Source organism: Salarias fasciatus, chromosome 9, assembly GCF_902148845.1.
Source record: "Salarias fasciatus chromosome 9, fSalaFa1.1, whole genome shotgun sequence".
NCBI lineage: Eukaryota > Metazoa > Chordata > Actinopteri > Blenniiformes > Blenniidae > Salarias > Salarias fasciatus.
In genome coordinates, this window is record NC_043753.1 from 18,227,588 (window position 1) to 18,253,811 (window position 26,224).

Below are 26,224 nucleotides of genomic sequence, written 5' to 3' on the forward strand. Positions count from 1 at the left end.
GCCGGCGTCTGTGGGCGCGAATATCAAACTGATTCATTCCTTTTCCAAACTCGCTTACCCTTTTCGGGACGTGCAAGCTTTTCAAAATTCTCGCCAAGATGGGATTCTGCGAAGAGCCGCAGCAGAGGGAAACGGTGACGGTGAAGCCGAAGCAAACGAAAACGGTGACGGAGAAGCCGAAGCAAACGAAAACGGTGACGGAGAAGAGTCCCGCTGCGGAGGAAGGCAAGAAGAAGTACAGTCTGTCCTGTGATGAGCGCGGATATCTGATCCTGGTGGAGTACATTCTACAGCACGGGAGCAAGAAAGGAGACCGAACCGGGACCGGGGTCATCTCTGTGTTCGGAGCTCAGGCCAGATACAGCCTCCGAGGTACGCTTATTGTCTGGTTTAAGTCCTGAAAACCACCTTCCCTTTCCTTCCCTGTTTTAATTTGTATTCTTCAATCAGAGCTCTAATCACTATGTTGTTGTTGCTGTGTCCCCACTGTTTATATTGGTAGAGGCTAACTGGAAACGCACAAATATCTTAACTCTGCTGTGTGAAACAGTTTGTCCAGAGACTGATAAAATGTGCAGTTTACTTTACAAATAGATATCAGATGTTTTGTGTGTCTCTGTTCATGGAACTTTATCCTCACCCGCCAAATGTACCTACCGCACCGGTACTTTGCGCGCGCACATTCAAACACACACTTCCTTCCCAGTTCTGTCTTAAGAATCCTCTCTTTCTCTTCATACATGCACAATATATACATGTGTTCCCAGTCATGGTTGGTTTAATTTTACATAAAAATATTTCCATTTGTCAGTGCAAATGCTCATTTAGTTCATTTACATTAGGTTAAAGTATTTCATGATCTTTTGAAAACAATCCATCAGACTGTCATGTTTTTCTGATGGATTTTTTTTTTTTTTTTTTTTTTTTTTTTTTTTTTTTTAGATCAGTTTCCCTTACTGACGACCAAGAAAGTGTTCTGGAGAGGGATCCTGGAGGAACTGCTGTGGTTCATCAAGGTGAGACTGATAAAGGGGATTAAACTTTTATTCTTCTAATTTATTATTTGCTGTTTGGACACAACAGTGTTTGAACCAAATGAAACCTGTCACGATGTGCCACAGGGATCTACCAACGCCAAGGACCTGTCAGAGAAAGGCGTGAAGATATGGGAGGCGAACGGATCCCGTGCCTTCCTGGACAAGATGGGCTTCACGGACAGAGAGGAGGGCGACCTGGGGCCGGTGTACGGCTTCCAGTGGAGGCACTTCGGCGCCAAGTACACCAACATGCACGCAGGCACGTCGAGTCAAGTGCAATTTATTAGTTAATATCAAAATGGTTGACAGTTTTCACAAACAACGCAATTTAGCTTAGTCAAGTTAAAGCAGCAGGGTCAATAAAATGTGTGCAGATTGTGCTTGATGGTTGCTGGAGACTGTAGTTTAGACACATCTTTACTGATGTTGTCATTTACTTCAATTCTCTCCAGATTACTCAGGCCAAGGTGTTGACCAGCTGCAGAACATCATCGAAACCATCAAGAAAAACCCGGAGGACCGGCGGATCATCATGTGTGCCTGGAACCCCAAAGGTGAGGCGGATGGTGACATTCGTTCACCTTCACTTTGAGCAGTGCGTTTCAGGAGGCGCATGTGAAGTTGTTGGAAGTGAACGCCCCTGCTTGCCCCCACAGACCTGCCCCACATGGCTCTGCCCCCCTGCCACGCCCTCTGCCAGTTCTACGTGTGTGACGGCGAGCTGTCCTGCCAGCTGTACCAGCGCTCCGGAGACATGGGCCTGGGCGTGCCCTTCAACATCGCCAGCTACGCTCTCCTCACCTACATGATCGCGCACGTCACGGGCCTCAAGGTAACATGACAAGTCCCGTCTTTCTCCTGAAGCCCGCCCCCATCATCCTCCTCCTCCTCATCCAACCTGTGTCTTCTTCCCTCAGCCGGGAGACTTTGTTCACACCCTGGGAGACGCTCACATCTACGTCAACCACATTGAACCTCTGAAAGAGCAGGTGAGTTAACATCCCCCCCAAAGCCCTCCGTCTGTCTTCTGTTGGCTTTTTCACTCACCGTCTCGTGTGTTTAAACGTGCAGCTTAAGAGAGAAGTTCGGCCGTTCCCCAAACTGAAGATCCTGAGACAAGTTGAGAGCATCGACGACTTCCGAGTGGAGGACTTTGAGATCTGCGACTACAACCCACATCCCACTATTAAGATGCAGATGGCTGTCTGAAACCTTGTCACTGATTTTTATAGATTTTTTTTTTCTACTTCTTCTGTATATTCTCTTTTGGTATATTTTTGCATGTTTAATTTGCACATGTTCCAGAAAGTTCAGACTTTTATAATGTCTTTAGTTTTATGTATTTATGAGTGTATAAATTTGAATCGTTTGAAAATATTTCTGGCGTCAGCTGGTGTTTTCCAGATGTTTCATCTGAAGCTCTTCCAAGGTCAGCTTACTCCTACAGTGTTACAGGCAGAGCAGTGGACTGACGTCTCGAGCGTCAGATGGTGACTGGACTGTGAAGAAACACCCACGAATAAGCTTTGTTGCAGAAACTCAAGAGTTAAACATCACATAATGCCCCACTCAGTGTAAAATGAACAGCTACAAATCTGGGAGAATTTCCTTCCTGTGCTTAATTTTCCACAATCTTTAAATGGTGCAATCAATGCAAAAACATGTTTTATGAACCAGTCCTCATTTCTTCATGTGCTGCCGCCATATTTCTCCTTCGGGGTACTCGTGTGTCTTCACTGATGACTCCAGCATCTCACAAGAATAACCTGGATCCTGAAAACACAAACACATCTCTGGCAACACTGATGAATGTTTATGTTCTGATAAGTTCCTCCCCCACAGCCATAACTAGTGTTAACTGGTTAAAACTGAGTCCACACCTTCGGGGGCATGTAGCGGGCGTTCTGGATCACCACCGGACTGGTGAAGTGCTCGTGGAGGTGGTCGACAAATTCACACATCCTGGAAAAGACATGAAGGTCGGTCAGATCGGCGAGAATCGGTTAAAAAAAAATAAAGTTCAGCTGTTACCTGTTGCTGAGATCTGCAGACACGCAGATGTAATCGAACAGGATCAGATGCTGCATGAGCTCACACAGACCAACGCCGCCGGCGTGAGGACACACGGGTACTGAGGAACCAGAAACAGAAGAATCAACTATTAAGAGAATGACAAATGGTAAGAAGTTTAATCTTGGAGCTCTAATCTCTCGACCTCTCTCTACCCTGAAACTTGTGAGCCATCAGCAGCACGGTGAGGTTCTCGTTGACGCTGCCCAGCCGGCAGCCGTCGATCTGGACGAACTGCAGCGCAGACGCCTGCAGGAACTGCTTGAACATCACCCTGTTGTGACACTGTAGAGGGAACCCGAAGAAACTGAAGATATTCTCCTTTCTGTCGATGATTTACGGTATGTGCATGAACAAATGGAGGCTCTGACCTGCTCTCCTGTGGCCACTCCAATCCCAAGAGGGGCCAAAGCCTGCAACAAACCTCTCATTTATCCATATACTGCAGAAATACATAAAATACACAGCTAGAAACTCAAGGTCCATATTTAAATATGCACCACTAATAGCCTTGAATGGCTCATTACTCAGTCTAGATGAGACCGACGAAGAAAGTGAAATCTGCTTTTCACCTTGGAAACAGCAGCGTGACCCAGGATGTCGTCGGGAGACGTGGGCTCCTCGATCCACAGAGGCCTGAACTCCGCCAGACTGCTCACCCAGCTGACGGCCTCGCCCACGTCCCACCTCTGGTTGGCATCGATCATCTAACACACACACAGAAACACTTCAGTTTGCCGCCGTTTCCTCGACGTACTACACACGGAGTGACACGGTTTCACCATGACGTTGTCGGGTCCGATCATCTCCCTGATCAGGCGACATCTTCGTACGTCGTCCTGGAGGTCGGCCCCGACCTTCACCTTGAACCTGGTCCAGCCGCGCTGCAGAGCGTCTGTGCAGAGCTGCAGGAAAACAGCCGTTTATGGAAGCTCATCGCCGTCACTGACAGGTTGTTTTAGAGCACAGAGACCTGTCTGAGCTGCTGGTCCGAGTATCCGATCCACGCGCAGGACGTGGTGTACGCTGGGTAACCCTCCCTCAGCATCTCTTCCTCTGGTGGATGAAGAAGAAATCTGTTTAAACAGTAAGAGCTCCTTTAGTGATCCTCTGATCAATGAGCTCACCTCTTTGCTTCTTTCCTTCTCGAGCTTTCACCAGAATATCTGCGTGAAGAAAAAACAGGAAGCAGAGAAAACATCTCTGCATGTTGCTTCTCTTGGACATTAAATGTGAACCAGTCTCACCCAGAGCTTCCTCCTCCGTCAGCACGTCAGTGATGTATCTGAAGTCCAGGCATGACACAATCTGCCTGGGATCCTGGGATTAAAACATACGAGACCTGATATCTCCCCCGCGGTCACGTCTCGAACGTAAATCAATGACAGGAATGATCTGTGACTCACCATGTCGACCAGCAGCTTCCACAGCGGCTGTAAGGAAAACGATTCACCAGGTGACGCGGTAGTGACAGAAATGACGCTTCATCATCTGGAGGGCTCACCTTCCCCTCGGCCCTCGCCCACAGGTCCCACACTGCGTTCAGGACGGCCGCGGTGGCCAGGTGGATCACGCCTTTCTCTGGACCCAGCTGCGACAGACGAGAGCAGATTTGGAAAAACAGAACGTGGTGGTGATGTGTTTGGTTGGTCTTACCCATCTCATCTGGCTGTCACTGGTCAGGAGTCGGTAAAACCCTCTAAAGTCGCTCACGATCTCCTGGAGAGTTTTCCCAACCAGCAGTCCTGCCAGAGCCTTGACAGCACACACCACTGCAGCAGAGGACAGCACAGCAAACACAGACACCTCCAATTGAACAAAAAACTTGTTTCTAAAAGTTCAACTCTTTTTAAAATCCTGTCCTCGAGAAGGTTATTATATTCACTTTCAGTTTTGAGCCTAGAAAATTTTTTATCAAAGTACAGAACAGAAACAGTAAAATCAAACAATGTTCAGTAAAAAAAATAAAAAATAAGCTGCAGTTTTTCAAATAGTCACAAAATGAAACCCAAAACGATCAGAACAAAATCCACGCATGAAAAGAAGAATATTTACTGTATTTTTATATTTATGATTATCAAAATAAACCGAAATGATCGAAACTCCAGCTGTGCATTTACACTTTGGACAGATGCAGCATGAACCACTAGAGGGCGCCGTGAGGCGAATGTTATGTTCAGGGGTAGTCAGGAAAACCAAACTCTCCGCTGTTTCAGCGTTTAAATACTCAAAGCAACTTATGTTTCAGTCACAAAATATAAAAACAGAACCCATCCCCTTTCAGATTACAAAAACAAACAAACAAACAAACAAACAAAAACTGCAGTCCTCAGTGATCAACTCTCAGGATTTCAACTAAACACTGACAATGTTATGAAAAGTGTGACGAGAGAACACACTGCTCTTTGCAAACGTTGATATTATTTATTAAAGGGATAATCTGAAAAGACAAGCTATCATACACTTGAAGCTCTGTGCTACATTTGTTGTGCGAATTTGCAGACAAAACAATTGATGAATGTTCTGATCCTTGACATGTTTTGTGTGTTCGCGAGTAGTAATGTCATAGAATCACACACATAACTCTTCTTTTTCTTGGAACGATTTACTGTTGATGAATTGCACGTTTTTTTTTTTAACAAAGAAACGGATAACACAGTTTTCTACCTTGATATGTTGCTGTTGTTCTCTCATACTGAAGGAACATACAATTACATACACGCATACATATTAAGTTTTTTTTAATTATTATTTAAGTAGCAACGTGAAACACACTCTGAATTGAACTTAAAATGATTAACAAAAATATCCAGAAAAGAGGCAGAAATACAAAATACTACTCCATTACAGTAGCGTATATATTACGGTCCTTTCTTGGTAGCAGTATATGGGATTTTGGGGTAGTAAAGGCGCTTTCTTTGCAAGTGCACATTATAAAAGTCATTTGGTGTATATAAAAATTGGATCGGTCCATCGTTTGGATGTGTAATCATACTTGATGTGTTTTTTTTTTAATTTATTTTTTAAACCGAACCCAAATATATTATATGCGCATACATATACACACTTTACTGAGCGTACCTGAACGCATCGGCGACCTGTGGCCTTGCTGAGACCGTGTGTCGCTTCTGTTTCTGTTTCTGCTTCTAGAGGGCATTAATGAGGGAATCTTACCGATCTCGGTGCCTTTTCCTAACGTGAAGGTGAAGCCGAAGCCTTTCAGTCCGCAGTCCGTGTTTAGCACCACATAAGCGGCTGAATAGTCCGGGTCTGTGTGCTGCAGCGAGCAGAGACCTCATGAATTCACTTTACTGCTGCTGCATGCAGCTGCATTCAAAGTGGACACAGAAAGTTCCTCACCATCGCATCCGAGCCGTGCTGCTCCAGAGACGTGGGGAATCTCACATCCCTCACCGTCACAGACAGGATCGTGTGCAACATCTCGCTTCTTTCAGATTAAAATGCTTTGAGTCAGAAAACCAAGTTTGTTTGGAAGCGACCTGCAAGAACTTGATCCCACCCCCTTCAAGCTTAAAGAGACACGAAAACCATCGAATTATTTAAATAAAACTGCAAGCAGCACAAGATTTAAAATCACATCTTTATTGTACAAATCCCCTCCATAAGGGTCTGAAATCACTTCTACAGTTCTGTCAATGTTAATAATCATAATACAAAATGAGAAGTTTGAAATATGCAAAGCCCTTCTTGGTCAGCTCTGCAGTCCACTGGAGTTGCTTTCACAATAATACTGTCCTCATGAGTCCACGTGGGAACAAAATACCAAACAGTTTCTGCAAAAACTGCCATTTTCACCGCAGTACAAATGGTTTCTATTGTGCCACCTTCAAATACGTGACCGTGAAAGTCAGAGCGCTTCAGCAGAGGATAAAACGGTTGTTTCTGACTCTTTTGTTGCTTTGATCGCATCAAAAACAGTCCGGCAAGTTCATGCTCAAACAGACGGGTACATCCCATGTGTCAGTCTGGTTTTGATATAATATTAAAAAAAATGAAAAGAAAACCTCCACAAGCTCACAGACTTGCTTTGAAATCAAATCAGTGACACCATGTCCAGCCTGCTGTTATGTAAGCGCGTCTCTGTATTGATTACAGTGAGATTATAACCAGCAGGGCAGAGGAGGGAGGAGGAATCATGGCCTTGGTTTCATAAAGGACTTCTCTGGAGGATGACGAAATGACGCATCAAACAAAGTCCATTTGATATGAATACATTTATGGTAAAATCTCAGTCAAACATTATTTATATATATAAAAAAAACATGGAGAAACAGATGAAATGTAAATAAAGTCAGGCTGTGTGGGAATTGCTTTGAAATCATCACTGCCAACTGGGTTGTGATAAAAACCCCATCAACCCCCTGAGTACCTCTCCCTATTAGGAAAATATATTATTTTTTCAATAATTAATCATTTGGAAGCATAATTTACTAATATACTACAATTTGGAGGCAGGTGACATGGACATTTCTGCGCTGAATTGCTTACTCGGGTTAACATTTGGGTTTGTTTTTATTTTGAAAGCCTTTTAGTCACAGCTTATTTCACAGAAATATAAAACTGTGTTCATCAGGAAGAATCCCACAGTTTAAAACATCTGAAACAACACGTGTGGGAAAAAAAACAACATTAAAAATGTAAAATTCACACAGCTAAGACTTATGCAGTAATGAGAATTTAATATATATATAATATAAATGTAACAAAACCAGGTAATTAAAAAGAATGAGGGCAAAAAAAGGGGGGAAAGTTGGTGTTTGTGCATGAGTGCTGCGGACTGGTCCGTCTTTAACCCCGCCGGGCAGGCTATAGGTTCTCTCCAGGCTGGTACTGCGGCTCTGTGGAGGTGAAATAGTCCTCCAGGAAGGACTGGAGGTACTCGAAGGTGGGCCTCTCGTCGGGCTCCTTCTTCCAGCACAGCTTCATCATCTCGTGCAGCGACTCGGGGCAGCCCTGCGGGCACGGCATCCGATAGCCGCGCTCCACCTGCTCCAGCACCTCCCGGTTCACCATGCCTGAGACAGAGGAGGGCGAGACGGCAGAGAGGACGTCTGTATTAGAGATGCTTTCATTCCGCTTGATGTTCTATTGTTTTTGAGACCGCAGGGTTTAATGACTCGCTGACTTTGTCATTCAAATTTTCTACTTTGCGGTTATTTCATATTAATGTTGTACAGATACATTTAAAAAGAGAGAGAGAAAGAGGAAGAATTCACTATGAGACAGTAAAGTGAACAGCAGATGGCAATAATGATGACTGCAGGGAGATCAGTGAGTTAGTGTATCAGAGCCTTTAAACAAGGGTGAGTTTGTGAAAACAAGCATGTAAAAATCTGCAGATGTCCTGAGAAGCTTTTTCTCTCACTTGTCTAAAGAGAAATGTGATCCGGGATGTTTTTGAGGGTGTTTTTTGGCAACTTTGGTCAAAAAAGTGCATTCAAGAAGAACTGATCAGGGTTTACTTGTATTTTAGTGCATCGAAGATGGAAGAACCTCAGAGTTCTTCACATCTGTAGAACTGATTTGAACTCGATTTGACCCCTGAAAAAAAATTTTTTTGACAAGAAAAAGGGAAAGTTACGAATAAAAAACGAATGTTGAGAAAAAAAAGATTAAATAATAAAACTGAAAGTTGGAGTGAAGAATAAAATTAAAACACTATATTGAGATAAAGATGAAACATTGAGAATAAGATTCTAACTGTATTTTCAAACTTTGATTTTCTCCTTGAAAAACACAAAAATGATCCTTTTTATGCTTTCCGGCGTGTTTCCTTTGTGTGTGCTTTTGAAAAGCACGTCCTCATCATTTCAGCCTCTCTAAAGTCTTCACACACTGACATCTTCAAACAGCAAATCGTGAGACGTGTCTTTACTTTCATTTTCTGGCCGAGTGTAGGATGAAAAGATTGACGCCGCTCTCCCAGAATGACACGCACCGTCTCGTCCTCTCAATCAGCTCTTGTCAAAAATGCAAATGAGAGCATTTCCCAAACTGTGAACTGTGTGTGTTTATCAGTTTCCACCACTATCCCCTCTCACTGGACCGATCCGTTGACCGCTGCGGCGCTCCGTCGGGGTTCCCGTGGAGCTGAGTGAAGGTAGCGCCGGGCGCCGCGGGCTCGGCTCCCCGGGGCCGGATCAGGGCGGCAGATGGCGAGAAACAAGAATGGTGTTCAATCTCCCGATCGTCCGCCACCAGATGGTCTCGTCTAATCTCAAATGCATGTGTAAGGACATCTGTGTGTGTGTGGTGTGTGTGTGTGTGTGTGTGTGTGTTAGTGTCAGAGCTTTCACTGCAGAGGCATAAACAACCGGCGCAGACAATGTCAGACGGCGTCGCTTCATCCTCCGGCATTAAGAGGCGGCTTGACGTCTTCTGACAGAGAAGAGCTGTGTGTGTGTGTGTGTGTGTGTGTGTGTGTGTGTGTGTGTGTGTGTGTGAGTGATGACCCTGTCGCGTACCTGGGTAGGGCACCCTGCCTTTGGTGACGAGCTCGGTAAGCAGGATGCCGAAGGACCAGACGTCGGACTTGATGGTGAAGCGACCGTACAGCGCCGCCTCCGGCGCCGTCCACTTGATGGGGAACTTGGCTCCTGCGAGCAGCGGAGAGCAGTCAAGTCAGTCGACGCGTTCCCACCAGAGGGCAACGCCGCTTCATTCCTGGCTTCCAGGAAGTGACGGCGCTCAGTGACACACGCAATTACAGCAATTACCGGAGCCGTGAATCACGTTTTGGAAACGAGGCTCACGCAGAAAACGCTGACAGCTCTCAACAGGAGGGTTTAGTGTTTCATTAAAGAAGGACGGGCTGGAGATTAAAGAAGAGAAGTGACCCTTGAGCAGGGCAGCAGGGGGTGTCGTAGTTCTCGCTCTGGAAGTCTGTGTTTGGACGGCCTGAGTGAAGTTTACGTCTGATCCCGGTGAGGGTTTTCCTCAGGGACTCCCGTTCCCTCGCTCGGTCCAAAAACAGGTTTTCGAGGTTAAGCTGTGGCTAAGATTACCTGGAGGTGTGAATGTGAGTTTGCGTGTGTGTGTGTTTAACCAGGGCGTAACCCGTCGTCACCTATAATCAGCTGGGATTTGCTCCAAAGTGATTTAGGAGGATGGATGGACTCCTGGGTGACGTGTTCCCAGATGAGAACCAGAACTGCGGAGTTCTGCCTCCTAAAGATCCAAAAACTGTTCCTGTGACATGAAGTTACAGATGTCACCGAGTTTCTTACCTCTAAATCAGAGCAGATGTATTGATCACTGCTCAAAAGAATCACGAAGATTAACTGTCTTTTGCACTCAATGGAAAAGGAAGAAAAAAGAAATGTGTAGCTTTAATGTTCATTTTCCAGGCGAGATATTTTAATGCCATCTGTCACAACTTCACTTATATACACTATATAATTGATAGCTGCCAACAAATTTGCTAATATATCAAAAAAGAAAGAAGAAAACACTAAATTGCATGCACTGGTGCACTATTGCAAGATGCTCCTGGAGACAAAAACAAAACAAAAAAACAGCAATCTGTTTTTCTGGCAATCTTCAAGGAAAACTCAACAAAACACAAACAATTATTCACACTGAAACAAAGAATCTAATTTATCCTGAAACATGAAACACAAAGAAACCCAGGAAACAGAGAGTGAATTGTAAATTGGGAAAACATAATAAAACCTCAGTGAAAAATACTGAACGAAACAGAATGAATGTCTTTCCTTGAAAACTGAAAAACAGAACACACATTTATTCATCGAATGAGTTCACTGAACCGCTTTTTTGTGAAGTGAGCCTCAGAATGATAAAGAAATCAGCACCTGTGTCCACATACCTGACACACATTATCTCAAAATTACACCTCTGCGTGAAAACAGCATCTTGGGTCGATGCTGGTGTTTCAGCTTTGGTGATCGGAGATACAGCTTTGCCAGAAGATCAGCATTAGGAGCTTCACTCCAGGCTGCTGCACAGTTTTACCTCAGTTTATTCAGAAATTACATTGTTTTGTTACAAGTAATGTTCCACTGTTGCACGAATCATTTAGAAAAGTCTGTTTATCCAAACTGTGTCTGACTTGTTACAGAGCTAAACCCATGAGAGGCACTTCACTGTAGCGTCAAAATACACAAATACTCAAGATTCCGTCCGTCCATCTTCAAAACTACCAGTGGAAAATTAGATTTCTCTGTGTGTGTGTGTGCGTGAGTGTGTGTGTGTGTGTGAATTTCACACTCTCCGCGGACATGGCAGGGAGATGAACTCTCCCAGCATGAGGGAAGTGTAACTAATCGGAGGGAATAGAAGCGTCTGGTTTCCACTATTAGCGTAATTCACCATGATAGCAGGCAACAGGGAGTCATCCTCGCACTGAGGTCACCTCTCTTTCCATTTCCACCGCGACACCCCGCTCACCCGTGACTCACTGAGTCTGTGAGTGTGTGTGTGTGTGTGTGTGTGTGTGTGTGTGTGTGTACCGACCTTGCCTCGCCGTGTACTCGTTGTCCTCTATCAACCTGGCCAGGCCGAAGTCGGCGATCTTGCACGCCAGGTTCTCGCCCACCAGGATGTTGGCGGCCCGCAGGTCCCGGTGGATGTAGTTCATCCTCTCGATGAACGCCATCCCGTCTGCGATCTGAAAATACGGCGTTCGACAGCGTTTCAGCGAACATTCCCGCTGCTGCTGCTCTCGCTCCGAGCGGCGCGAAGCGAAAAGAACAAAAAGCAAAGCGTGGATGTGGAAGACATGGTTACCTGAGGCCATTTCTTTTTTTTTTAAACTCATAGGTTTAAAATAGAAACTCCAAACTCCAGACTGACACACATTCTGCTCTCCAGGAAAACTGGCAGGGGTTTATCTCACCTTCGCAGCCATGTCCACCAGCAGGACGAGCTTCAGGAATTTACCGTCGCCCTCTTTGAGGAAGTCCAGCAGGCTTCCTATGGAAAACACGAGAAGCTGTGAATTACTGTACTGAGAGTGAGCTGCATACCAATACACGGCTGCATTATGCAAATCGCTAAACGAAACTGAATAATACATGTGGCAGCTCATCCGTGTTTCCCATTTAGAGCCGATCAAAGGCGATTTCTGAACAACTTTGCGAGATATAAACAGTTTCTCCGTGTAATCCCAACAAACTGCCGGCAATAAAACACTCACAAGTAGCATATATCACAGAGCTAAAACATTTATACATACATAAATCTAATTACAAAACACTAAAAACAAAATGCATTGCAGCTAAAGCTGTGGAACCTGCCCATAAAACTGCTGCAGCTTTCAATTAAGCATCCCCAGCTCCAGGCTTCAGGGAACCACAGGAGAATTTCAAGGACTTTCAATGTGTGGAGCGCATTAATTAAATCGTACATAAAATTTACATTTTTCTCCTCTGAGGAAGTCACTGTGCAGAACTCTGGCGTCACTCCTCTGCCAGTTTTGTCTGCAGGGTTCAGGCCTGATTGCATTGTATTGTATATAATCACAATAAAACAGTTTAATTGCAACAGATGAGTTTACCTTTGGCCATGTACTCTGTGACAATGTAGATGGGCTCCTCAGACACCACGGCGTAAAGAGGCACCAGCTTGTCGTGCCGGAGCTTCTTCATGATCTGCGCCTCTTGCAGGAAGGCCTCGGGCGACATGGTCCCCGGCTTCAGCGTCTTTATGGCCACCTTGGTGGTGCCGTTCCACGTGCCTGCAGAGGCGAGGGGAGCAGAGTGAGAAAAAAAAAGCCCACGGGCCGCCGGGGTAATCAGAGCTGTTAATGGGCTGGGAAGCGGGACAATATCATTAATTAGGTCTTGTAATTGCTCAGACATGTGCTGTCATGCGTGCGCTCCTTGCAATAATATCCCTGGGACGAGCGGATGCAGGCCCGCGATTCAAAAGCTGGAGCAGCCTCTGGAGGACATGTTTGACTCTTCAGCGAGGGAAAAAAAATCATAAAAGCAATAAATATGAAATCTACTTACCCATCCAGACCTCTCCGAAGCAGCCCTGGCCCAGCTTGAGCTCCAGCTGCAGGGACTCTCGGGGAATCTCCCAGGCGTCTTTGGCCAGGCCCTGAGTCTGAGGCTTGACTGTGGGGCACACCGTGGTCAGCCTGTGGCAAAGCCCGTCCGCATGCTCTGTAATCCAGAGAGAGAGAGAGAGAGAGAGGGAGATCAAAACGCAGCCGTGCCCCCGCCGGTTCCACACTCACACCCACACGAATCCCTGCAACAGCAGGAAGCAGGGTTTTTTTTTCTCCATTTTATTAGCTTCAGTCTGTTACATGCATCACTTCATTTCATTTAATATGGATGAATTTAGATGCTCTTACACTAACCGCCATCAAATATAAATGAGATGAAGTGGCTTTTTAACACGCCAAAGCTCTCTCCGGAGTCAATCTGAAATGAAGTGGGATCACAGAGACTCAACCTCGGCGCTCCTCAGGCGGAAGACGAGGCGGGAGGCCCAAAATCATAAGTGCGCTATCAATTGTTATTAAAATTAAAGGCCATTCATCTCCCATGGTAACGCAGCAGCGGCGGCGCGGCAGCGGCGGCGGGTGTGACTGGGACTCATTTTCAAGATCGTTCCTGGAGGTGCGATGAATAATGAATGAGAGGAGATGCGAGGAGGAGAGCGCGACGCACGCTGGTAGCGGACGACGTAAGCCGAGCACCTGTGTAGTGTTTGACGAGTTTCTGCAGCGTGTCGAACTGCGCCCGCGTGGTGATGTAGTAGCCTCCGTTGTCCAGCTTGCGGATCTTGTAGTGTTTGACGTTGTCTCCTTTGGCTTCATCCCAGTCTCTGATGGAGAGAGAATAGGCACCTGGGGGAGATGAACGACACACTCGTCATGCTTCTCAGTCCTGAACATCCGGGATGTGAGAGATATATTTTCCCATGTTGGTTAAAAGTATCATATATCATATCCTCAGTTTGCTGCTCGGTGTAAGAAGACGATTTTCACCTTTAGTCGTTTCGCTTTCTCGCACTAGAAACGTCCCCCGATGGTTCCCTGGATTCAGCAGCAGCCTCTCGGCGTCTTTGCGTCCCATTTTACCGAAGTACCACCTGGGAACACACAACGTGAGGACGAAAAGCTGTAAAATCTGTCTGGTGCGACTTCGGCGAGTCTAAAACGCTGCGTCAGGGTCTCACTCTTCAGCCTGGATGGAGTCGGCAGGAGCCACGTAGTTGCTGGGGATGTAGCCTTTCTTCCCCGTGTTGATGGAGCGCGCCTCCCACCAGTCTCCTTCCCTGCGCGGCGGCAGTGACGAACGAGAGACGGGATTAACGACTCATTTCACTGTCTTCCGAGGACCGCCGCTCACGGTAGCTGATACCGAGGATGAAATACGGCCAGTGAGGTCGCCCTTGTCTATAACGCACGTAACCACACACCTCATCCTTTCTGCTGGAACTCCAGATGTGACATAAAAGGTCTTTAAAGGTATTTAAGACTGAAAACCGCCGTCACAATGGGACTGAATGAGGCTAATCAACGTTACATTACAAAGCTTTAACCTCAGGCAGGTGCAGCCGCGTGTCGTTAACCACGAGAAGAGCGTCTCATAATCGCCGCGCTGCTCGCGAGGAAACGGTTTGAAGGAGGGAAGCCTCACGTGTTGTTGATGATCTGGAAGCGATCGCCCTTTTTGAACGTGAGGTCGTCCGACGTTCTGGCTTCATAGTCGTACAAGGCCACAAAGAACGTAACGCCGCCTGAAAATGTAGGAGCAGACACACACAAACATCAATAAATAACCTGCGTTTCTGAAATGTAAACACAGACGGCGATGTGGGAGGCGGGAGTCTTTATATCTGCGACCGAGCAAAGGCCGGTTTAGGCGGATAAATCTGTCTCGCCAAGGTCCGTATTGATTTTCTGTGCTTCACGGAGACACACCTGAGACTGACCCTGCAGCGCTCAGGCATAAACAAGCCAAATAAAGAGTCCATATTTCAAACCGGCTTTTAACGGTCAAAATATACCATACATCACGTTAACCGCACGCCACAGCGAGAAAGCTTTGCGACATTAAAACGCCATTTTTTTCCCCCGGCCGTTGGTATAAATCAGTTCGTCACTTCAGCTTCATGCATACAGATGACATTCATGCACCCGCCGCTGACAACAACGCTGTCAACAGTAATCCCATTATCACCTGCAAAGAAAAGAAAATACAACGGCAATGCCACCTCCATCCCCCTGAGATCAGATAATCCAATAGTGAGGAGGATTACAATATAAATCCCACCTAAACAGGACGGCTCGGCGCCGTCTCTTCCCCCTAATGGCTGTTATCACATCTCACGGCGGGCCCGCTGTTTATGGCCCACATTAGATCTGACTTTGTGAAGGAGAATCTACATACAGTTGAGTTTAAAGCTGGAGGCGTTTGCATATTCATTCAGGACAGCCTTTGCTGATTTTAGTTTATGTTACGTATACTTTATATAAGTGAAGGTGATTTTCCTCGACGCAGTGTTGCGTTTTAGCCTTCTGGACGCGAGTTTTCACTTCTCGAGGTGATAAAATCAAATGGGAAATGAATTATTCAGACTCGGAGGAGGCCTGATGGACGCTCAAAACCTCTTCAAGCAAGAATCAACAGACATTTAGTTAAATCCGCTGATATTCAGGGTGAGGAAAATTATTAGTAATAAACCGTGTCTATCCAAGCAGTTCCAAGCATATAGAACCAATTAACACGAGAGCTGCTGGCCTGTACGGAGCTCAGCTCTGCTAGACGCCCTACAACAACACTACTGTACCTACATTTGTTTTTAACCAAACCTGCTAAGATGTGATCCGTGAGCTGATGTAGCCTCAGATGGAAACAATAAACAACAGTAATCCCACGAGCGCTGCAATGACATAATCCTCAAACACAAGATTATTATGGAAGACAGGGAAGTTACGTCACAGCAGCTGTGCTCTCTTCACATCTCGTGTACAGTTTGTGTTTTTAAAATCACACGTGTGATACTTCAAACTCACTTGAGACGGCGCCGGAGAAGGAGTTGGACACGGGGCCGGAGAAGGAGGACGACGTCCCTCCGAACGGAGTCATGACGGACGAGGAGCCTCCGAACGGCGTGAGGGTGTGGTTGAAGTTCACGGCGCCGGAGCCGGACGACGACGAGGCGGCCTGGTTCTGCTGGAGCTGGGTGGGATCCGGCCCGTAGTGACCCACGTGGGGGGTGGCGGCGGCGGCGTTGGCGTCCGACGCCGGCGAATTCTCCGACTGATACTTCATGGCGGGACCTTTGTCCTCCTTGCTTTTAACGCAGCCCATCGTCCCACCCTGCCAGGACAGGAGCAGCGAGACGTCAGTCTGATAGAGACCCGAGAGGACGGGGAGGCGGGGAGAGGACGACCCAGCATGCCCTGCAGCACCGGGCCTGCAGGCCACGCTGGAACACACGTTATGAAATGCAGCAGATAGATGTGATGTTAACATGTGAATCATTTTGTTGTTGTTACAAGTGTTAAGACTATAAGCCTGGCGGTAACTGGGACATATGGATCAACAGTAAATCTGCTCTGAATCACTCCTGACTCTGACATGTGGATTTCATCGAGCATGTTTGGAGGTGTGTGACATGAAAGATGGAAAGATAATGGATATGATGTTACACGGCAACTTAGAGATTTCCTAAAGCCTGTAAACAAACGACAGATTATATATCATCCAAAGCCTCTCGTGTCTTCATATGTAGAGAAGAGGTTCTACAGCTGCCTTCTTCTACCCCAACAGCCCTCTCCACTGCCCCAAATACACAGATGGCTACCCAATATATCTACCAGACAACCTCACCAGGGGTCCGAGGGGTCAGGGGGTCACGGGGCTCAGAGATGTGAGCGTTTTTATCTTATCGACAAAGACAAACAAGCGGACCCACAAAAGGAGCACAAAGTGACGAATGACTACAAAGCAACAGACAGAGGAGGCAAAAACTGTCAAAACACACACAGGAGGTGACAAAACACACACAATCAACCACGAGAATGTACTGAACTGCAACAAGGAGGCCGAAAATAATCTGAAAGGACAGAGGAGGAACAAAAACAAGTTCAGAGAGAAGCGATAACAACACGACGAGAGCAGTGGTGTCAAGAGACGCACAGCGCAACTGGAAAAGGACGGAAAGCAACCGGAGAGGGACGACAGCCAGAGCCAAGACCCCAAAAGTTCAAAGAGCAGAAAAAATATTACAAGAAAACCAAAACTACAATCATCATCATCATCACCTCTGACCCTCAGGGATCCACTGAGTCACAGTTCCTCAGTGTGTGTGTGTGCGTGTGTGTGTGTTGTCTCCATCTGCGTGGTTGCCATTCCTGCTCCTAACATAATTTGGCCCCGGTCACGCTGAGCCGCTCCTTTGTGAGGGGAAGGCCCCGGAAAATGTGGAGACAATCAGACACGCTTGTAAAGTGAGTCAGAGCAGAAGAGGAGCGGCTTCACCGGCGGCGAGCGCACGACAAGCCGGACGCGTTTAATCAGCGTTGACGCGTTAAAGGCGAAGCCGAGAGCAGGAGATGTTCGATGTGACCGAACAAACACAGCGGGCGACAAGACGTGTCGAGGGTGGAAGTTCGCCGAGTTTCACGGTCGCAGCCGCACTTTCAGAAGATACAAAGGAACCTGCTGCTGCAGAAATGCATCGTTCTCTTGTTTTGTAAAGCGTGGCCTCGGCGCTGGGAGGCGGGAGGGAGCTTTTCACCTTCATCCTCGAGGGAGGTTCACAGTCAACAATTTATCGAGTTCTCTGGCTGAACGGCCAAAAGACATCAACAAACCAGGGACAACCGCAGAAACACTGCAGAGATACGGAACACTTACTGAAATAAAGAAGAACAGATGGTTAAATTACAGGTTACATTACTTAAGCTCCTTCAGAGGCTGTTTTAAAAACACTTTTATGAGTGGTCAGTCGCTGGAGGTGATAAACAGATTTCTTTAAATCCCTTTAAATTAATATGCCAATAAATCTAATCTTAGACGTCAGATGTGCTGCCAAAGCGCTGAGAGCGCTGGCAAAGGAAAAAAAGAAAAGAGACTTTCTTTTTCCAAGTGAACCTTTCATTTAACCTCCAGACAAAACCAGCGTCACGGAAAGCAGAAGGCTCGCTGGCTGGCTTGGTCAACCGTGGTGGGCTCTGAATTTTATTATCATACAGATGTGAGCCTGCTCCGTCGGGTCGGCAGAGGAGTCGCTAAGCTGTAAAACACTGGCCTGCGTCCCGGGAGGATCTGCTCTTCAAAACGCCTTTTCGCCTTCTGAAAGATGAAACTTCAGCAGTTTCCCAGCAGTGACGTCAGTCAAAGAAAATGTTTTCTTGTGCTATATTTGCTTTAAAACTGGCATGTAGTTTTGTTGTTGTTGTTTTTTTCTTGGAAAGCTGCAAGCAGGATGGAAATTAATATGTTTTTATAGATATAACCCTGCCTCTAAATATCTTTAATGTTAGTTTATAGGGATGACTTCACCTGTTAAATCATAACTAGAATCTCCCAGAGAGATTTAACATGCAAGCATGTTAAACTGAGATACTGAAGCTCCTTTACAACAACACGGCGGTGAATCTCGCCGTTCTTTGGACTGTTGTACTGCAAAGTGGTGGAGGCCACCGGAGTCACTCATGTGTGGATGCAACGCTCTATTTCTCTTCTTTATGCTTCTCTGAATTCTTCTCATGACTGATTTAGAGCAGCAAATGATCAGTGAATGATTCGATAAGTGATCAAACTGTGCACGGCCGCTGTGTACATGCATTTATATTTGAATGAAGACAGAAACAGAAAAGTTGATATTTGTTTTTTTGTGCTGTGCAGGATGATGAGTGAAGCACTGCAGAGGGAATATATTAAAAAAAAAAAAAAAAAAAACAACCCTCAGAAACAGAAAAATCCCTATTAGGGTCTGTTTGGGCACAAAGGAAAGGATTGAGATTGATGATACACGCAGGGAGACAGCAGTCTGGCTGAATGAAAGGTTGGGGGGGCAATCAGGCACACACTGCCAGTTTGAACTACCAGGAGGATTATGAGGATTGTGGATTTACCCTAAGAGGATAATACCCACAAACAAAAAAACAGAAGTGACCACCAGCGCCCGGAGCCTTAAAAAAAAAAATAAAAAAAACCAGTGAAGGACCCCTGACTCTGCAGGCATCCTGGCCGGCAGCGTCCTCCAGTATCCGCGGCGTTCATTCATGTGCTTTTCGTAACCAGCGGGCCTCTCAGACGGAGAGGCTCTCCTGCGATGATACGATGCGGACCGGCGCCGCCTCCGAGATCAGCTCATCCCGCGCCATCAATCAGTAAAACCAGCCAACCGTCACACAACGAGGCCGCGGTCTTTGTGCACCACACTTGCGAGCGTTTGCACAGGGCCGCATCAAACCAAGACGGCGCCGCGCCGGCGCAAACAATGCGCCTCGGGTGACATTTTTAGGATATAAAGGGCAAGCAGTCATAATGCGAAAGAAGAAGATGGGAAAAAAAAAAAAACCTCCACCTTCACATGAAATATCACACATCGGCGCATAAAAAGGCAGAAACTGTGCGGCCAGACTTCGCCGCCATGAATCTAAAACAATAAAACGTCTCGCTCGTTTTTACGCCCGAGTTTATTCAGCTTCACACAGTGTCGTCCCCGATCAGCAGAGTCACGGAACCACGAGGAAAATCTGCTTTCCTGCTAATTATAGAAACTCATTCCAATTGCAAACGACGTCCTACTGCCCCTGGGATGATACCGTGACCCACAACGCTGGCTCGCATGCAAACACGGTGAGACTGCCAGGCATCAGAGCCAGAAGGAAACGATGCACGGGAAAGACGAAGAGCTTCTGCCAGGAAGTTTTTCCTGCACACGCAGAGTAAACTGAGGCTTCCTCATCATCTGATTAGAAAGGCGTGGCTCCATTGTGTAAGAAAATAAAATTCCTCCATAGTTTTATGGCTCACAGAGCAGCTGTGTGTAGAGATGGCGGGACGGGAGGCTGAACTGGAGGTGACAGAGCTGAGAGTGTGGAGGGTTTTTCCTTTTTTTTTTTTTTTTTTTTACTGAGAGTGAGCAGAATGGACGGGATTAAGAAGGAGTTCATTTGAGGCTCCGTCGGACAGATTGTCGGGAAAGTGAGAGGGACAAGGTTGAGGCGGTCTGGTCATGTATTTAGGACACTTGGCAGCTTTAAATGATGCTGAGTAAAGAGTCGCTACGAGAGATGGAGGGAGGAAAAGAAGAAGGCCAGTGAGAAGATTCAACACACTGAGGATGTTTGAAGAGAATGATCTGCTGTGGAATCCCTCACTATCCCCTATAGAGGACATTATATACTTTACCGTCCTCTCTGTGTCCGACTGTATAGTGTTCATTTTTATTCCCTGTTCAGGAACCGCACTGGCTGATGGGAAGTGCTCAGTCAAAATGCATCATGAGACGCATTTTTGTTGAGAGTTCTGATACAGATACTGTGGTTGTTGGCACAGGACTTCCTGAGGCCTGGGTCAGAGTTTGCGTTTTCATCCCAGCTGTGATAGCTGCGACTTCTTGACTCTGAGGATGTCTATTTTTGGCGGCGGCTCTCGGTGGGTGCAGCAAACATCCGAACAAAAACTCCCAGAAACTCAGCTCTGTTATTATTCGTGACGTTAATACAGCTGCTCTGGCGGCTCGTGGTGACGATCGAGCGATGGAGTTCAAACATAGTTAATGCCTCTGCTTGATATATTTCCCTCTGTGAGGTCCAGATGCTCTGCCAGTGACTGGACAGCTGAAAGAGATTCAGTGTCTCACAGAGGGACGCTTGAGGGACGGACATATTTGCCGGATTCCTCCAAAGCGAGTCAGAGTTTAATACAACACGCTTGCATTGAGATGACAGGAAATGCACGATAAACAAATTATGTCTGCTGACATCAGGAGCAGCTGCAGATGTTTCCCCGGGAGATCCCGCCTTTTTCCATGAATGCCAGAAGTTCATGCGTGCGCGGCTGCTCGGAGACCAGTTGTGGACGGAAAATAAAGAATCGCTGCTGTGAAAGTGACAGTTTCAACCTGCGTGCTTCTTATCAACGGCCTTTGTCACAGCCGCCTCCCCCTCCGCAGCCACAGCGGGATCATCCCGAACCGGCTTCATGAAACGCTGATAAGAGGAAAGACAGCTCGGGCTTTCTCCTCCTGCACTCCCTGCCGGGTTCTGTACAACGCTTGTGCATCGTGGCGGTCGTGGTTCAGAATGTTAAAATGTGCTGCAGAGACAAAGTTTAGTTCAAGAAAATAAAAGCACAGCAACGTTTGAGGGAGGCGTCATCTCTGTTTTCCATCCAGCGGTCAGTTTGTTGCTTTTGTTACTCTTTCCACACAGTTATGTGAAGACTGGTTCATAGTTTCTATATTTGTCATTTTAGACCAAAATAACTGAAGTGCAGAAGTTCAGGTTTTATTTTGATTGCGCTCTTCCTGTGTGGACTTTGCATTTTCTCCCTGAGTGAGCGTAGCGTAACCTCCACTGGCTGGACGTAAACTTACTTGTTATGTTAATGTTTGACTCTAAATTGCCTGTTGAATAAAACCGTGCCTCGGTAATCGTTGCCCTTCCTGTGTTCACACTGGTGTGAACTCCTTGTCCCACTTTTTTTCAAATATATAGCTCAACAATGCCTACATGTTAGATTTTCAATTACATTTCTCAACAGTCGTCACTGCTGGGAGGACCGATTGAGGTCAGCTGTGACTTTACTACTTGTGCGCAGCGAGGCGCTGATTCACGCTCGGAGGTCCATCAAAAATACACCCAATACAAGAAGAAATTCATTCTTTCGTATGTGAAACTAGTTTAAGTGACATTTTCAACCTTTATTTAGCATCTTATCCATTACAGATATCTCTGAAGTCGATATTTGGGGTGTCTGACAGCCGGAGGTCAGTCTGCCGGTGGAGGCTCGGGCCGACAGCTGCTGGCGGCTGATCGGGACGGGGCCTGCGGAGCTTTACTGGGCCTCACATCCTCAACAGATGCTGCCGGCCGCATTCCTCCGATACCGAAGGGTTAAAAACCGGGTCTGAGAGGAACGGGTCATGTGACCGCGGGTATGCGAAGCCACAGAGCATCAATAAATGGCCCGTAATGACATTTACACTGCGCCGAGGTTTCAAGCTCTGTGGCGAGCAACTGGATCGGGAGGCGAGCAACGCTCGAATTTCACTTCAAAATCCAGCTGCTCAGAAGCTCCTCGTCCGCCGGCGCTTTCATACCCGGGAAAATAAACAGTCGTCCCAGATATGTGTGTTTGTATCACCACCAGTCTCACTTAAACTGACTTTGAACTTGACGGGCGTGTGAAGCACGAAGCCCCCGGCGAACAGCTTGCGGTGGCGCTCATGTCAGTTGCGCTGCCAAAAGAACAGACATCACACACTTTCAGGAATAACAGGCCTCCTGGGAGCACCTGAGCGGGGAAGGTGTGAGCTATTTCTGGAATCCGAGTGTGTCTACTACTATCATCTTTTTGTCAGCACATAACGGGGACGCATGTTTAAAGTGTCAACATCTTGTAAAGTGACGGTTGAACACATGTGAAAATCCACCGTTTGACTCTTTTCTGGCAAAATTTATTCAAACAAAAGCCTCCTGGATTTTACATGCTGATTTTGGCAGAAGGAGTTTTAAAATTCAGACAGCAGTCTGCCGCATTTATTCAGAATAATTTAAGTCAGACAAAAGAAAAGTGGACCCAGTCTTTCCTACCGAGCGCTGATAAGAAGGTCACCTTCAGATGTTTGCTCCTGCTTTCTGGGTCACGCGCTGTATGATCAGCACGGGCAGCAAGTGACCTATTTAATGTCAATTTACAAATAAAAGCCAATTATCATGCTGTTAATGGGACAAATACATGTGGATTGCATTTAGAATTTCTGGTTTGATCCATCTTTCCATAACCAGTGATGTGCGAAATCGTTCTATTTGTTAAGACAGTGCTGGGCGGACATAATGAGATAAGATATTCTGAGGCATTCCGGTTGTTGTGTATTGTTGGTGAAACCATCCATCTTTCATCCCGAGGTCAACAGTCCATCACAGGGTCGAGATGAAACAGCTGATAATTACACCACTGGCATCCACCATGACATTAATTCATCTGATTGTATGCAATTTGGACTGTGGCCGGAAACAGGAGCACTCAAACACGCAGCACGAGATGGAAACTAAAAGGAAACAATCAGGCAACACTGTCCCAGTGAGGCGGCAAAGCAAAGAAGAACATGCAAACTCCACACATACAGACTCGTTCTGAGGATCTTCTCCCCATAAGACGAAACTACAAACTCACACGTGAAACGTGTCCTTTCCCGATCGTACATTGTTGGTATTATTTTGGATAAAAATCGAATAATTCAAGAATGCGCATTTACACTTTAATTTTTGGGTATTTTCTTGTCTTTCTATTGTCTTGATCCAACTGAGGGACCCTGAACTAGAATCAGTTTGACACGGCTGCTCTAAACCGAAACCAAAATAAATCTTCTACTATGAAAATCTGTTTTTGCTTTAGTTCAAAGTTTCTTTTTTTTTCCATCCCAGATGATTGAGTGATCAGTCAGAGATCCAGACCATGATTCAGTCTTCAGCTGTGTAAAAAGTGCAGAGCTGTTCAGGATGTGACAGCCCAGGCTTAGTCACTTCAAAGTTCAACAGTTCACTCTGAAAAGAGCTCAGTGGCCCAGGCCCTGCCCCGAAAAGGAGGAGAACAATAAAGCAGCAAGTGTGACTCAGCTGTTATATCAGTGGACTGGGAACAACTTGAAACTCTGCAACATCATCGAATGGACCCAAACCTCCACCTCCACCTCTCCCTCCTTCCTCACCCCATCCTGATCTCTGAATGATCTGAATCAGCATGAGTCAAACACTGAGATGAGGAGGTGGAAACCCCCCCTTTCATCGAACACACTTTTATTTAAATTAATTAACTTAATGAAAAATAAAACTCTTGTAAAGATGCCAGTTTGAGGAGTTTAAAGCCAAAGCTCGTGCTTAAACCCAGACATGGAAACTCCTGAGCAGATTGAGTTATCACACACTGCTGTTATCACACACTGTGCCTGCCCTACTTTAGTATTTATCTGCATATGGTCATGTTAATATTCCTCGTGGGGGTCAGAGCGCGCCGTCTCCTCACTGACATCTCATCTGCGGTATAAACCATTAAATAATGAATCTGTGGCGCCAGATTAGAAGGAAAACCCCGGAGTTTATCATCACGATTCTGATGGCTGGAGCAGGGCTCCAATTCCTTTGTTGGTGACAGGTCAGACAGGCGGCCCGTCTTCATTCAAGCACAAAGACTTTTCTCTCTTTACCTTCGCAGATGCGCGTCCTCGTCCTCCCGGCGGCTTCTCCCTGTTCCGCTCCGACCGGAGCAGGAGGGACGAGAAAAGAAGAGGAATCCCAGCTATTCCACCGCCTTCATCCTCCCGGCACAGAGACCCAGCTCAGCTCAGCTCAGCTCTTTTTTTTTTTTTCCTTCTTCTTCTTCTTCTTCTTTTCGTGCTGAAGTTGAATGAAAGCGGCTCAAGTGTCGCGGTCCTGGAGGATGGCGGCGGAGGAGACGCTCATTGTGCGCGGAGCGCGCGGGACGGAGAGGAGGATGGATCCTGCAGCGGCATGGCAGGGATTAGAAAGAAAAAAAAAAAGAAAAGTATCCCAGCGCTGTGGAGGCTTTACTTCCACTACTAAACTTCCATCAACCCCCACACAACAACATGGCCGACCCAGCCTGCGGGGCTGGAGCCACACAGCTGGAGATGCGGGAGGAGCGGGAGGAGCGGGAGGAGCGGACCCGGGAGGAGGCGATCACTGACCGCCAGCTGAGATGATCAATAACAGCAGAGAGGGGGGGGAGGGAAGGGAGGGGGGCTCTGCATGAGGGAGCAGGGGGAGGACAGCGGCCAGAGGAGGATGGTTTTATGAGGAAAAATAAAAAAAATAAAAAGGAGGACTCAGTTTGTGTGGTTTTAATCCACAGCTGCAAGGTCTATGGCGCCCCCTGCTGGTGGAGACGCTCCTGCTCACGAGGCAGCTGTGCACACAGCAGAGGTGACCCCAGGCCTCCGTGAGCCTGACCAGGTACAGGGGCAGGGGCGGAGCTGCAGTGGAGGCACAAGGGCAGCCCTCATCTTGGTCTATTTTCACTCAACCTTTTATAGCAGTGTTGTAAAACATAAAGCCCGTGGACCAAAACCAGCCCGCAAGATGTTCTAATCCGGCCCACCAAACCACCAAGCAAATTGTAAATGTTTCAAAGAAATTATACTACTACTACCACTACTACTACTACTACTACTACTACTACTACTACTAATGATAATAATAATAATAATAATAATAATAATAATAATAATAATAATAATAATAATAGTAATAATAAACCAATTTCCTTGAAGCTCACTCCCTCATTTTGGGTAAACTTGCTCCAAAGCCATGCTGTCAGGGTGAGTTTGTAAAAACGTGCACAATTCGAGATGTTTCTTGCTACATTTCACTCCAGTTTGCACCAGAAAGTATCATTAAAGTTGCCTGTACACAGAGATTGTCATCGTTTTTTATTTGTAATAATTGTTTTGTTTTGTAAAAATAGACATTTTCTGCCCTGCAACAAAGAAAAACATTAAAGTTTTATTTCAAAGGTTATTATGGCTCTATCTTACCAGTCTAGCCCACTGAAGAGTTGGACTGCATGTGACTCAAGAACTAAAATGTGTTTGACATCTCTGCTTTACAGACTAAAGAGAATAAAATACTAACTGAGGGGTATTTCAAGAGCCCAATTCTACTTGACACTCTTTAAAATCAGCCTTTTATTTTTACTGTATTCTGTAGAAATAGTGTAAAATGCACTATGAGTGTGATGATCTATGGCTTAAAAATGTGACTTATAGGAAACATTTTTCTGCGTTTCTGTATAAGTGAACTGTGACTTCGAGTCCTCCGATAAACAAGCTACAAAGTATTTCTTGTCATCGTGATTAAACACAGTAAGATCTTATTTTTTTTTATAACATTTTGAAAGTATGGTGCACTAACT

The 26,224-nt window shown here is 46.2% G+C and overlaps 3 protein-coding genes across 4 annotated transcripts; 1 reads left to right on the top strand and 2 right to left on the bottom strand.

Annotated features, from left to right (window-relative positions):
• LOC115394313 (thymidylate synthase-like) lies at positions 1–2,393 on the top strand. The gene is made up of 7 exons (XM_030099610.1): positions 1–372; positions 943–1,016; positions 1,122–1,296; positions 1,490–1,591; positions 1,694–1,869; positions 1,955–2,026; positions 2,109–2,393. Exons 1-7 carry the CDS (start codon positions 99–101, stop codon positions 2,244–2,246), a joined length of 1,011 nt encoding a protein of 336 aa, XP_029955470.1. The 5' UTR covers positions 1–98; the 3' UTR covers positions 2,247–2,393.
• enosf1 (enolase superfamily member 1) lies at positions 2,240–6,607 on the bottom strand. 2 transcript variants are annotated; one of them, XM_030099607.1, is made up of 15 exons: positions 6,468–6,607; positions 6,282–6,384; positions 4,764–4,879; positions 4,612–4,698; positions 4,514–4,540; positions 4,355–4,427; positions 4,235–4,273; positions 4,081–4,163; positions 3,890–4,012; positions 3,680–3,814; positions 3,479–3,520; positions 3,263–3,392; positions 3,069–3,168; positions 2,918–2,999; positions 2,240–2,810 (listed from the first exon to the last, which is right to left on the bottom strand). In XM_030099607.1, the coding sequence occupies exons 1-15, from the start codon at positions 6,546–6,548 to the stop codon at positions 2,718–2,720; spliced, it is 1,314 nt and encodes a 437-aa protein (XP_029955467.1). In that variant the 5' UTR covers positions 6,549–6,607; the 3' UTR covers positions 2,240–2,717. The 2 variants fall into 2 exon arrangements, with proteins under 2 accessions (XP_029955467.1, XP_029955466.1); XM_030099606.1 differs by having other exon boundaries at positions 4,235–4,427.
• A 93-nt stretch (positions 6,608–6,700) lies between these two features.
• On the bottom strand, positions 6,701–24,976 carry LOC115394416 (tyrosine-protein kinase yes). Its single transcript, XM_030099729.1, has 12 exons — positions 24,501–24,976; positions 16,123–16,429; positions 14,744–14,843; positions 14,280–14,378; positions 14,089–14,192; positions 13,798–13,947; positions 13,100–13,255; positions 12,643–12,822; positions 11,983–12,059; positions 11,601–11,754; positions 9,593–9,724; positions 6,701–8,143 (listed from the first exon to the last, which is right to left on the bottom strand). The coding sequence occupies exons 2-12, from the start codon at positions 16,418–16,420 to the stop codon at positions 7,935–7,937; spliced, it is 1,659 nt and encodes a 552-aa protein (XP_029955589.1). The 5' UTR covers positions 16,421–16,429; positions 24,501–24,976; the 3' UTR covers positions 6,701–7,934.
• Between the last annotated feature and the right edge of the window lie 1,248 nt (positions 24,977–26,224).